This window comes from Capricornis sumatraensis, chromosome 13 (genome assembly GCF_032405125.1).
Source record: "Capricornis sumatraensis isolate serow.1 chromosome 13, serow.2, whole genome shotgun sequence".
NCBI lineage: Eukaryota > Metazoa > Chordata > Mammalia > Artiodactyla > Bovidae > Capricornis > Capricornis sumatraensis.
The window spans coordinates 81,644,282-81,657,343 of NC_091081.1; the positions used below are offsets into that span (position 1 = coordinate 81,644,282).

General features: G+C 49.5%; 1 protein-coding gene across 1 annotated transcript in view; it reads left to right on the forward strand.

Annotated features, from left to right (window-relative positions):
* Positions 1-13,062, forward strand: part of SYNJ2 (synaptojanin 2) — a 100,327-nt gene that overhangs the window by 23,883 nt on the left and 63,382 nt on the right. The window contains exon 2 of the mRNA XM_068984931.1: positions 11,442-11,528. Within this exon, the coding sequence (XP_068841032.1) occupies positions 11,442-11,528 (87 nt within the window). The remainder of the gene's footprint in view (positions 1-11,441; positions 11,529-13,062) is intronic.

Genomic DNA, 13,062 nt, shown 5'->3' on the forward strand with positions numbered 1-13,062 from the left:
TCCCCAGTCCACCCCTCTCCCATCCTGTCTCCCTCTTGTTAACCGTAAGTCTGTTCTCTGTGTCTGAAGTCTGTTTCTGTTTTGTAGATTACTTCATTTGTGTCATATTTTATTTAAAAAAATTTTAAAATTTTATTTTTGGCTACACTGGGTGAAAGGAATGGCAAACCACTTTAGTCTTCTTGCCTCGAGAACCCCATGAACAGTATGAAAAGGCAAAAAGATATGACCCTGGAAAATGAGCCCCCCAGGTCAGTAGGTGTCCGATATGCTACTGGGGAAGAGCAGAGAAAGAGTGAAGAGGCTGGGCCAGAGCAGAAACGATGCTCAGCTGTAGGCGTGTCCAGCAGTGAAAGTAAAGCCTGATGCTGTAAAAAACAGTACCCATAGGAACCTGGAATGTTAGGGCCATGAATCGAGGTAAATCAGATGTGTTCAAGCAGGAGGTAACAAGAGTGAACATCAACATTTTAGGAATCAGTGAACTAAAATGGATAGGAATAGGTGAATGTAATTCAGATGACCATTATATCTACTACTGTGGGCAAGAATCCCTTAGAAGTGGAGTAGTGCTCATAGTCAACAGGAGTCCAAAATGCAGTACTTGGGAGCAATCTAAAAAATGCCAAAATGATCTCGGTTCCTTTCCAAAGCAAACCATTCAACATCACACTAATCCAAGTCTATGCCCCAACCACTAATGCTGAAGAAGTTGAAGCTGTATAATTCTGTGAAGACCTACAACTCCTTCTAGAACTAATACCAACAAAAGATGCCCTTTTCATCATAGGGGACTGGAATGCAAAAGTAGGAAGTCAAGAGATACCTGGAGTAATAGGCAAGTTTGGCCTTGGAGTACAAAATGAATCAGGGCAAAGGCTGACAGAGTTTTGCCAAGAGAACACGCTGGTCATAGCAAACATCCTCTTCCAAGAACACAAGAGACAACTCCACACACAGACATCACCAGATGGTCAATACTGAAATCAGATTGATTATATTCTTTGCAGTCAAAGACGGAAAACCTCTATACAGTCAGCAAAGACCTGGAGCTGCCTGTGGCTCAGATCATGAACTCTTTATTGCAAAATTCAGGCTTAAATTGAAAAAAGTGGGGAAAACTACTAGACTATTCAGGTATGACCTAAATCAAATCCTTATGATTATACAGTGGAAGTGACAGATAGATTTGAGGGATTAGATCTGGTAGACAGAGTGCCTGAAGAACTATGGACTGAAGTTCCTGACGTTGTATAGGAGGCAGTGACCAAAACCATCCCCAAGAAAAAGAAATGCAAGAAGGTAAAGTGGTTATCTGAGGAGACCTTACAAATAGCTGAGGAAAGAAGAGAAGCAAAAAGCATGGGAGAAAGGGAAAGACATACTCAATTGAATGTAGAGTTCCAGAGAATAGCAAGGAGAGATAAGAAGACCTCTTAACTGAACATGCAAAGAAATAGAGGAAAACAATAGAATGGGAAAGACTAGAGATCTCTTCAAGAAAATTGGAGATACCAAGATGGGCAAAATAAAGGACAGAAACGGTAAGGACCTAACAGAAGCAGAAGATATTAAGAAGTGGCAAGAATACATAGAACTATACAAAAAAGATCTTAGAAAGCATCACTACAAACAAAGCTAGTGGAGGGGGTGGAATTCCAGCTGAGTTATTTAAAATAATAAAAGATGATGCTGTTAAAAGTGCTGAACTCAATATGTCAGCAAATTTGGAAAACTTAGCAGTGGCCACGGGACTGGAAAAGGTCAGTTTTCATTCCAATCCCAAAGAAAGGCAATGCCAAAGAATGTTCAAACTACTTCACAATTGAGCTCATTTCACATGCTAGCAAGGTAATGCTCAAAATCCTTCAGGTTAGGCTTCAACAGTACATGAACCGAGAACTTCCAGATGTACAAGCTAGATTTAGAAAAGGCAGAGGAACCAGAGATCAAATTGCTAACATCTGCTGGGTCATAAAAAAAAGCAAGGGAATTCCAGAAAAACATCTACTTCTGCTTCATTGATTACACTAAAGCTTTTGACTCTGTGGATCACAACAAACTGTGGAAAGTTCTTAGAAGAGATGGGAATACCAGACCACCTGACCTGCCTCCTGGGAAAACTGTATGCAGGTCAGGAAGCAACAGTCGGAACTGGACACAGAACAATGGACTGGTTCCAAGTTGGGAAATGAGTACGTCAAGGCTGTATATTGTCACCCTGCTTATTTAACTTCTACACATAGCACATCATGTGAAATGTCGAGCTGGCTGAAGCACAAGCCATAATCAAGATTGCCAGGAGAAATATCAATAACCTCAGATATGCAGATGATACCACCCTAATGACAGAAAGCAAAGAGGAACTAAAGAGCCTCTTGATAAAGAAGAAAGAGGAGAGTGAAAAAACCTGCCTTAAAACTCAGCATGCGAAAAACTAGGTCATGGCAACTGAACCAATCACTTCATGGCAAATAGACAGGAAAAAAAAATAGAAACAGTGGTAGACTTTATTTTCTTGGGCTCCAAAATCGCTGTGGACAGTGACTGCAGCCATGAAATTCCAAGACACTTGCTCCTGGAAGAAAAGCTATGACAAACCTAGACAGCGTATTAAAAAGCAGAGACATCACTTCGCTGACAAAGGTCTGTATAGTCAAAGCTATGGTTTTTCCCATAGTCATGTACAGATGTGGGAGTTGGAGCCTAAAGAAGGCTAATCACCGAAAAACTGATGCTTTCAAATTGTGGTGTTGGAGAAGACTCTGGAGAGTCCCTTGTGACAGCAAGGGAATCAAAGTAGTCAATCCTAAAGGAAATCAACCCTGAATATTCACTGGAAAGACTGATGCTGGGGTTGAAGCTCCAATACTCTTGATGCAAAGAGCCGACTCTTTGGAAAAGACCCTGATGCTGGGAAAGATTGGGGGCAGTTGAGGATGAGATGGTTGGATGGCATCACCAATTCAATGGACATGAGTTTGAGCAAACTCTGGGAGATAGTGAAGGTCAGGGAAGCCTGGCGTGCTGCAGTCCATCGGGTTGCAAAGAGTCAAACATGGCTGTCAACACAGGGTGAGCGCGGGCTTTTTCTAGTTGTGGCATGCGGGGACTTCTCTCTAGTTGCGGTCCATGGGCTTTTCACTGTGGTGGCTTCTCCTGTTGCGGAGTATAGGCTCTCGGCAACGTGGGCTTCAGTAGCTGTGGCCCACGGGTTTTGTTGCCCCACAGCATGTGAGATCTTCCTGGAGCAGGGATCAAACCAGTGTCCCTTGCATTTCGAGATGTATCCTTAACCACTGGACCATCAGGGAAGCCCAGGTAACACATTTTAGGTTGCTGATATAAGTGGTATCATATGGCCTTCGTCTATCTCTGCCTGACTTCACTTCGTATGATAATCTCTAGATCCATCCGTGTTGCTGAAAATGGCAGTTTCCTTCTTATTTATGGCTGAGTAGTATTCTATTTGTGTATGTGTGTATGTATGTGTATCAGGTAAAGCTATCATTCTTTACCTGATGGCTCAGTGGTAAAGAAACTTCCTGCCAAAGCAGGAGATGCGAGTTTGATCCCTGAGTCAGGAAGATCCCCTGGAGAAGAAAATGGCAACCCACTCTGGTATTCTTGCCTGGAAAATTCTATGGACAGAGGAGCCTGGCAGGCTACAATCCACGGAGTCACAAGAGTCAGACATAACTTAGTGACTGAAGAAATGAATGATGAACGAATATATATTTTCATTTATCCAAAATGTTTATCCATTCATCTCTTGCTGGACATTAGGTTGTTTCCATGTCTTGGCTATTGTGAACAATGCTGCTGTGACATAGGGGTGCATGTATCTTTTTGAATTACAGTTCTGTCCGGATTTATGCCCAGGAGTGAGATTGCTGGATTCTATGGCAACTCTTTTTAGCTTTTTAAGGAACCTCCATGCTGTTCTCCATAGTGGCTGCACCAACTTACATTCCCACCAGCAGGACAGGAGGTGAACCTGCCCCCTCTTCCAGTGCCTTCCCCACCCGCTCCCCCGCTTCCCTCCGCACCCCTCCCCCTCCACCTCTGCCCCTCACTTGCGGGCCCTACTCCCCTGGGGAACCGCTGGGCGGGTCCTCCAGTCCTCGCCTGGACCTGCCTCCGTGCGGCTGGACGTCTCTGGAGCGGACCCACCGCCACGCTGGCAGTGGACCCCCCCTTTGGGGTCCCCAGGCCCAAGCGGGCCCTCCAGTTACGCTCCTATGTCAGTTCACCCTCCCGCCTCCCCCGACGGCCCTTCGGCTGAAGCTCCGCGCGCCTCCGCCTCCGCCAGGCTTTGAGCAGACGCCTTGCTTCTCAATTCACCGAGAAAGCGAGAAAGCCGGAGGCACCAGGGGAGCGTTTCCTCCTGCGGCCTGCGCCCCCAACCCCCCGCGGCCTGCGCCTCCGCCACCCCACCGCCTCTGCCCCTGTGTCCTTCCGCTCTCCTGTCGCCTTAGACGGACTCTTTGTTCAGGCGGCCCCCCAGTCACAGGTCAGGGCCATGACCGCGTCCGGGGCGCTATCAGTGGGTCCCTTCTCTCCCCTCCAGAAGCCTTTACCTCCCCCTGGATCAGTTCTGCCAGCGTGCAAACCGGTGTTAACTCTTCTTAGGGAAACCTTTAGACCCCACTTGCCGCTCCCAGCCTCCCATTTCTACACACACATGCACACCCACACGTGCAAACACACGCTTGCACACACACACACACACAGATGAATTCCTCAAGGAACTGCTTCTACTCCCAGCCTCCATTTTTGCCTCGTCCTCACCATTCAGGATTCTGCCCCTCATCTTTACCGAAGCTGCTTTTCCCCTGGCTCACCTCTGCGTGTAACTCGAATGATGAGCGCTTAGTCCTGCTGAGATGGGACTCAGGGCAGCATGGGACCTCCTCGCCGACCCATCTCTCCGCCTTGACACGCTCGCCCCTGGCTCCTGACTCCAGGCACTGCACCTTTCCCTTGTATCTTTTTGGCTTCTCCTCCATCTCCCAGACCTTTAGGCACCTTGTCCACCTCCACGCTCTCCCAAGGCCATCTCCCCGAGTCTGTGATTTTAAGGAGCTTCTGTTGGCCAGGGGTGCCCAGTTTGTCTCTTCTGCCGACGTGCCCGTGTGACTGCAGCTGGCACAACTGCATCCCCAAACTCTTTACCGGGCCGGTCTGACCCCATGACAGATGGCTGGTCAGTCTCCATGGACACCAGGGGTGATGGTCACACCATCCTGTCGGTTGTTCAGCATCATCCTTGAAACCTGTCCTTCGCTCATGTCCCATGTCCTGTCCATCCACAAAGCCTTTTGCATTTGCCTTTGACGTATATGCAGGTATTTGATGATGTTAAGGAATTATGGTTACATTTTTAAAGATGTGATCATGGTATTGTGGTATATTTTTAAAAAGAAGTCTCATCTGTTAGAGATTCTTACTGAAATATTTATAGATAGAACAGTATGAAGTCTGGAATTAGAATAATCTTGGGCAGTGGTTCTCAAGTGGAGCACTTATGAAAACAGATTTCTGGGTCTCAAGGCCAGAGTTTCTGATTTAGTGGGGTTAGGATGGGTTTTTTTGTTTTTTTTTTAAAACTCCTGACACTGATTGTTGCTTATTGTCTGAGCCCACAAGATGAGACTGCTGTGAGGTGTCGGAGATGGGATGTGATAGCTTATAGTGAACAATGTTGGATTCGTGATCTCCGAAGAAGAAGGTTTAGCTTTGGGACCAGGGACCAGGCTTGATTACCCAGGAGCTTTTGTGTAGCAGAGTTGTATTAAAGGGAAAAGGGGACAGAGAAAGCTTCTGACATAGACATCAGAAGGGCAATGCAGAGTGCCCCCCTGCTAGTTTTTAGCAAGCTGTTTTATGTCTGTTAGAAAGCTATTAATCAGAAGAGAGACACCTCAAGGCTGAGGGAGTTTCACCAGGCCCCTCTCCCACAATATGCATTTTTGAGATAGGATGGCACGAGGTTTGTCATCCCCCAGCCATAAAACAATTGATATGAATACTGGTTTGTTCAGCTATTATCAGCCCAAGGTTTGAGAAAAGAAAAAGTTAGTCTTAGGTGGAACCATTTTGAAGAAAGGCAAATTCCAAAGCAAATACTTAGTTTCATTCACATAGCTTAAGAAAAACATTTCCATAAGAAAAACGCATTGGGTAGCTCAAGGTTTGAGAAATGTGAAGTTCAGGTGGAACCAGGTGTCATCATAGCAACACAGAATTTTGAGAGACACTTGCAGCCTGTTTCCTCCGTTTGGAGACCCCTGGCCTTCCTGCCTGTTACCCTGTCAGATGGGAGATATGAATGAAGTAAGCTTGCGTGTGAATAGATACCAGTCAGAGCTGGTGGGCACATAAAGTTATTACACTTCTCTGCTTTTCTTTAGAAGTTTCAATAATAATAAGGTGTGTGAGTGTGTGTGTGGTGTGTGTGTGTTCCCAGCACCTCTGGCCCCACCCCCCTAACCCCGCTCCAAGCGTCCTCTCTGCAGGATCATTGTAGCGCCTCCTAACTGGTCTCCTTGCCTTCCTCTTGCCCCTCCTGGATTCAGAGTGATCCTCAAAACCCCGCAGTGCCTCCCTCTGACTCGGCGCGAAACCCCAAGTCTTGTTATGACCTAGACGGTGCTTCGCAGCATGTCCCTGGCTCCATTCCCTCTGTCAGACTCGCTGACCTCACTGAGCCTGCATATTCCAGGAATGCTTCAGCCCCAGGACCTTTGCACATGCTCTTGTGGGCCCACGGTGCTCCCCGGCCCTCCACTCAGCCATCTCCCTCTTTTCCTTCATCTGCTTTCACAGATTGCCCCTGCAGTGAGACCTTGCCAAACCGCACTTATGTGAGAGTCCTCATTCCCCCGCTTCCCACCCCTCTTCCTTGTTCGCTTTTTCTTCTTAGCTCACGTCACTGTATTGTGCTGCTGATTGCGTCTGTCCCCTTCGGCAGGAAGCTTGTGTGGTTCCTGGCCCCGAGTAGGCGCTGCCGCTCCACCACCTCTGTGACAGCCTTGTCGGGGCCGCTGCCCCTGGCTCCCACCTCCAGTGGGTTGGCCTCCACGGTTGTCACTCACCCATTCATGACACGTGTCCCTTCTTTGCCAAGGCCCCGCGCCTGCCTCGCTGCCTCTGGGGCGGATGGGTTTGGGGCTCTTCGGATCCCTGCTGGGTCCCTGTGCCTAGCCGGCCTTCAGATACACGCTCACTGGAACGAGTGGCTGAATCCCAGGGCAAGAGGTGGATGAGGACAAGGGTGGGTGAGTAAAGGGGAGGACTTCCTGGAAAGTTGTGGCCGATGGTTGGGGTTCGGGGGGCGGTGAGCAGGGGGAAGCAAAAACATTCTCACGTGGACGAACCCTCCGGAAATGCAACCAACAAAAGCACGGAAGACAGGAAAATTCTATTTTTCAGACATTAAGTAAGGAAGGACAGAAGTTGCCAATGGGCAGACCAAATACAGTCTGCAGAGGTGTGTGCAGCCCACACAGAGCTTAAAATAAACTTGGGTTGGTTGCCAAGACTGAGAAATCAGAAGCGTCCTATTTCTCTCAAAAAACTGGAAACTCGCTGGTACCCAGGCTGGTCTGACCTCCTGGGGGCAGTGGGCAGAAATGGACCATGTGTCCCCATTAGAAGGTGCATATATCCTTGGGTCACCCACGGACCTCTTCCTGCAGCTTCGATCCTTCGTTACCTGCCTGAGGCTTTTGGTTTGTGAGCTCCCTTTTAAGAGCAAAATGGATTTGTTCTTCCTTTGACACGAAGTGAGGAAATACGGTTATCTGGGGCAAGCGGTGGTGTCGGGCGGTTTTGCAACAGGTTGCCTGGGAGGCCAGGCCTCTGGGGGTCCTGGGGGCTCACTGAGGAGGCCCTGTCTCCCAGACATGGGACGTGTCCCGCTTACGCATCGCAGGGGTGGGAAGGAGCTTTGGAGGGGAAGGCCTGGAGAAAAGGAGAGATGCTTTGCAGAGTCTGGACTTTTAACAGGGCTGGCTCATGGAAGGAAAAGGTTACTGAATCTTACAGGTTCAGCTGTGTTCCCCAAAAGATACATGCAAGTCCTAACTTCCAATACTTCAGAATGGGACCATGTTTGGACATAGGGTCCTTCGTGTAATTAGGTTGAGATGTGGTCATCTTGGAGTAGGGTGGGCCCCCAATCTGATGTGATGAGTGTCCTTGCAAGAGGAGAGAGGCCCAGAGCCACAGAGAGAGAAGACGGCCACGTGATGAAGGAGGCAGGGGTTGGAGTGAGACAGCTGCAGGCCAAGGAAGGTCCAGATTGACGGCCACCACCAGCCAGGACGGGGAAGGGAGGACCCTCCCCAGAGCCTGCAGAGGATGGTGGCCGGCTGACACCTTGCTTCCAGGCTTCCAGCCTCCAGACTCGAGAGCTGAGAAAGTTCCGATGTTTTAAGCCCCCCGGTTTGTTTACAGTTCGTCTGTTTGTGATGGAGGAAAAGCATCTTCTCCCAAGCCTGGCACGTGCGGTCAGGTTGTGACCTTCCGTGAGGTGCCTTGTGTGAAAGCCAGGGATGATGGTGCTGATTCTGTACTAAGGAGTGGATCATTTACAGGATTCAGATGGGACAAGGTGGCCTGGTGGAGCTGTGCTTGTTTGTTTTTAAAATAGGGTGAGAAGCCTTTTTAAAATTTGTGTTTGTTTGATTTTCCCAGCGCAGGGGGACCAGCTGTGTGTGCTTTTCTTCTGTGACCCAGCGGGGCAGGGGTCAGTTCTGTTCCCACAGCTTCTCCTGCGGTCCCGTTCCCACCTCGGAAGTGTGGATCTGACCAGGTTCCTTTGGCCGGCAGTTTCCCAGGGTTTTTTTTTTTTTTTTTTAAATCTTTAATTCTTACATGTGTTCCCAAACATGAAACCCCCTCCCACCTCCCTCCCCATAACATCTCTGTGGGTCATCCCCATGCACCAGCCCCAAGCATGCTGTATCCTGCGTCAGACATAGACTGGCGATTCAATTCTTACATGATAGTATACATGATAGGATGCCATTCTCCCCAGGGTTTTGTTTGTTTGGTTAGGACTGTTTGCAGAGGAACATAAAGGCACAAAGACCTCCTCGTTTTAGGGTCAACAGGGTGAGACCAGATGATACCCTGGCTTCAGGGTTCTGTGCAGAGGCTTTGTAAAGCTTTGCAGGTTGAAATATGATTTTTGTGGGTGCGTCAGAATTATGCTCTTGCGTTGATCAATGTGTCCACTGCAGTGAGGACGGGAGCTGCCTGTCTACCCCTCTCTCTTTAGACCAGGAGACACCACGTGTGGCCCTGAACAGGCCTGCAGGGAGCAGTTCGCTTCCACCTGCGGGGATGGGATTTCACAGGCTTCACCTGTCCTAGAGTAGGGAGCAGGCCACTTCCAGGAGGGGTCCATAGACAGGTGGCACCAGGCTTGTCCCTGAACGGCAGACTCATCATCACCTGGATGGAGGAGGCCTTCATCTCTTCAGGGAGCAGACCGGGGTGGGCAGGAAGGCTGCCTCGTCCTCCTCATTGTCATCATTGTTGGGGCAAAGACCTGTGGGCTCCAGGAAGTGGGTCGTGCCCATCTGTGGGCCCCTCAGTGCCCCCATCCTGATGCCCACTTCCTGCAACGGTTCCCGCGTTTGGCAGAAGGGGCCTTGCACTTGTGATTAAGCTAAGGGCCTTGGGATAGGAGATTGTTGGGGATGATCCAGGGGCCCAGTTTACTCACAATGGTCCTTAACAGATGGAAGAGGGAGGCGGGAGAGAGAGAGAGAGTGAGATGTGAAGATGGAAGCAGGGATTGGAGGGAAGCGATTGCTAGTTTTGAAGAGAGAAGATGTAGACACGAGGGAGGGTGCAGTGAATTGGGAGATTGGGACTGACTTATATACACTTGTTTAGTGGCTGCTTTGTGACACCCATGGACTGTAGCCTGCCAGGCTCCTCAGTCCATGGGATTCTCTAGGCAAGAATACTGGAGTGGGTAGCTGTTCCCTTCTCCAGGGGATCTTCCCAACCCAGGTATTGAACCCGAGTCTCCTGCATTGGCAGGTGGATTCTTCACTGCTGAGCCACCAGGGAAGCCCTGGCTTTGGGTAATTACCTTTAGGTTACTCTGCTCCCTCCTCCCCCAGCAAAAAACCCTAATTAGAAAAAGTCATGTGAATTTTGGAGGAAAATATCATTTATTAAACTAGTTCTTAACCTTAGAGCTCCTTGAAGATTCTGATGAAAATTACGATCTGAGTATATAAAAACATACATCAAAAAATTTGCATACAATTTTAGAGATTATAGGGCTTTCCCGGTAGCTCAGTTGGTAAAGAATCCGCCTACAATGCGGGAGACCTGGGTTCGATTCCTGGGTTGGGAAGATCCGCTGGAGAAGGGATAGGCTACCCACTCCAGTATTCTGGCCTAGAGAATTCCATGGACTGTATACAATCCATGGGGTCACAAAGAGTCAGACACAACTGAGCGACTTTCACTTTCACTTTTTAGAGATACAGAGCCCCCAAAACCTATCTGTGAAGTTGTGGTGTCTGCCAGGCTTTTCCCTCTGTCTCCCCAGCTGGAGAGCCCTTGTATATGGATGAATCCAGTTGAGGCTGAGTTTTTGCTTCCATATCAAGTCGCCCTAATGGTATTTGCGGGGCCCTTATTTAAGGATTCGTCCATGTGTGTGTTTTATTCTATGCATTTAGAAACGTTCTTCTGAGAAAAGGGTGCAAAGGCCTAGCCCCTCTAAGAGCCCGTGGCACCTCCAACGGTGTCTGTGCTATCACTGTCAAGGTTAAGGGCTCCCTACTTTTCCTGGTCCTTCCCTCTGCCAGTTTTTCTTCTGCTTCTCAGCAGGCTGGGTGTGTCGTCCTGGGTGTTTCTAGTAGCTCTGAAGACCCTGGGGACCTCTGCTCATCAGCCTGCCTTGGGATTCACTGGCCCTGGACCTGGAGCACAAGGGTCACCCAGGCCTCCTGCTCAGCCCTTGTGTGTTAGCAGGTCCCCGGGGGGCAGGTGAGCACTTGCACGATCTGGCCTCTGGTGGACGATACTTAGGAAGGAAGGTCCTCCCCATCGGGGAGCGATGACTCAGTGCTGTTTCTGAGCACGTGGGCTGCAGTACCGAGGGATGGGGCTGGCCTGAGACACCTGCTCCCACCTCAAACCCAGCACCTCCGCGGGCCGGGGACTCCCCTCCGCCTCTGCAGTCTTCCCAGGACACTGCTGGAGCTTTCAGACAGCAGGTGGGAAGGTCTCAATCCTTGGAGCTTGGCAATCTGCTGATCCACAAGCCTCCACACAGATGACTTGGGGCCGAGCAACCGACTCTGCGTTTTCTTTGCCGAGTGGGTGGGAGCCGCATCGGAAGCTGCAGTGAGTGAACTCCACCGGGAGGTTTGGCTGATGCTGTCTGTGCTGTGTTTCTCCCGCAGCCCCGGAAGAAAAGGAGGTCATTAAAGGCCAGTACGGGAAGCTCACCGATGCTTACGGCTGCCTGGGGGAGCTCAGGCTAAAGTCCGGTGAGTACCCGCGTGGAGGGCGGCAGCTGTCACACGCTTGGGGCTATAGACTTCAAATGTTGGGCAGAGCTTCTCTTATGTGAGTTTGGAGAGGCTGCGGGATTTAGTCATTTTATTTCAGCAGCTACCCTCTTTTAAAATGTTTATTTCACTGAGCCGGCCCCTCCAGGCTAGGGCAGAGGTCGAGGTGAGAGCCTGCTCCTCCCCTGTTGGCCTCCTTCCCACCCTGGCACAGAGGACCTTACCTTCTCTGGGCGCCCGCTGGGATCTAGGATCTTCCAGCCTGGTCTGGGGGGGCGGGGGCGTCTCCCCAGGGGCGTCTCCCCAGGGGCTGGTGTGTTGTTTTACAGGGGATATGTATGTATTCTAGAAGGGGGTGGAGGTCAGAGGTCAGAAGCCCCTGGACCTGCTGAATGTGTCTTTAGGGAGTGGAGCTGGGATGGAGCATCGTTGGCAAGGAGAGAAAAGCCACCAGCGCCTGACCATTGGGCACTGAAGTTGGGTGTGAGCGAGAGCAAGGAAAAGAGCTCCAGAACTGGGCCACATGATCCGACTGGAAAGGGCAGAGGACTCACAGGAACGCGCGGGCATCCTTGCTCGGTGTAAGACGTGAGGGGCTGAGCCATCAACACAGCTGCCGCTGGGGAGTCACAGTCTCCCCGTGAGGCCGCTCGGTCACCTCTGCACTCCTGGGCCTCACAGGAGCCCTGATGCAATGCTGGGACTCAGCAACCTCCTCCTTCCTCCCCTCTCTGCCTTCTGATTTACACTGTCCCTGCCCAGTGTCTCTGGTGACTTATGGGGCCAAGACCAGATCAGGCTGTGAGCTGCTCAAATACAGGCTCTTTCCAAGCCTACATCCACACAGCAGCTGTTTGCATCTCCACATCCACACAGCAGCTGTGTTCCCTGGTCTGAGGATTTTCACAGCAGACAGCACAGTTGTTTGCCATTACTTTTCTGGCTCTTTTTTCTTTAATCGGGTGGTTTTTTTTTTCCTCTGAACTATGATGGTGATCATCTCCAAACAGTGTTTAGGAAAAACACTCAGTACCCACATGACAAAATGCATGTGTTAAATGTCTTGTTTTGTGCCAATGGCTAAGTGTACATTAGCTTCTTTAATCCTAAAAACAAGCCAACGTGATACTGTGTCTTTATTCTCCTTTTCAGTAAAGGAAACAGACTCAGAAGGTAAAAATCACTTGCCTAAGAAGCTCAGCTAGAATTGAAACCTGGATCTAGTGGCCTCTAAACACTTACTTTTTTTTCATGAAGATGTGCTGCCTGCCAAGAGTTTCTGTTTTTTTTTCCCCCTTGCCATGATTTTTATTTTCTGAGGTTATAAAAAATTCCTGTGGCCTTTCCTCAGTCACGAGGATGTGAAGATGACAGCTGACCTTAGGTGGTGCTTACTCTGTGCTGGGCCCAGTTTTAAGTGTTTTAATTTATTAACTCAGCTCTCCCAACAACTTGAGGTAGGAACTGGAACTGTTAGAAAGCTTAAGAGTTGTAATTCCTCTATTCCATGACA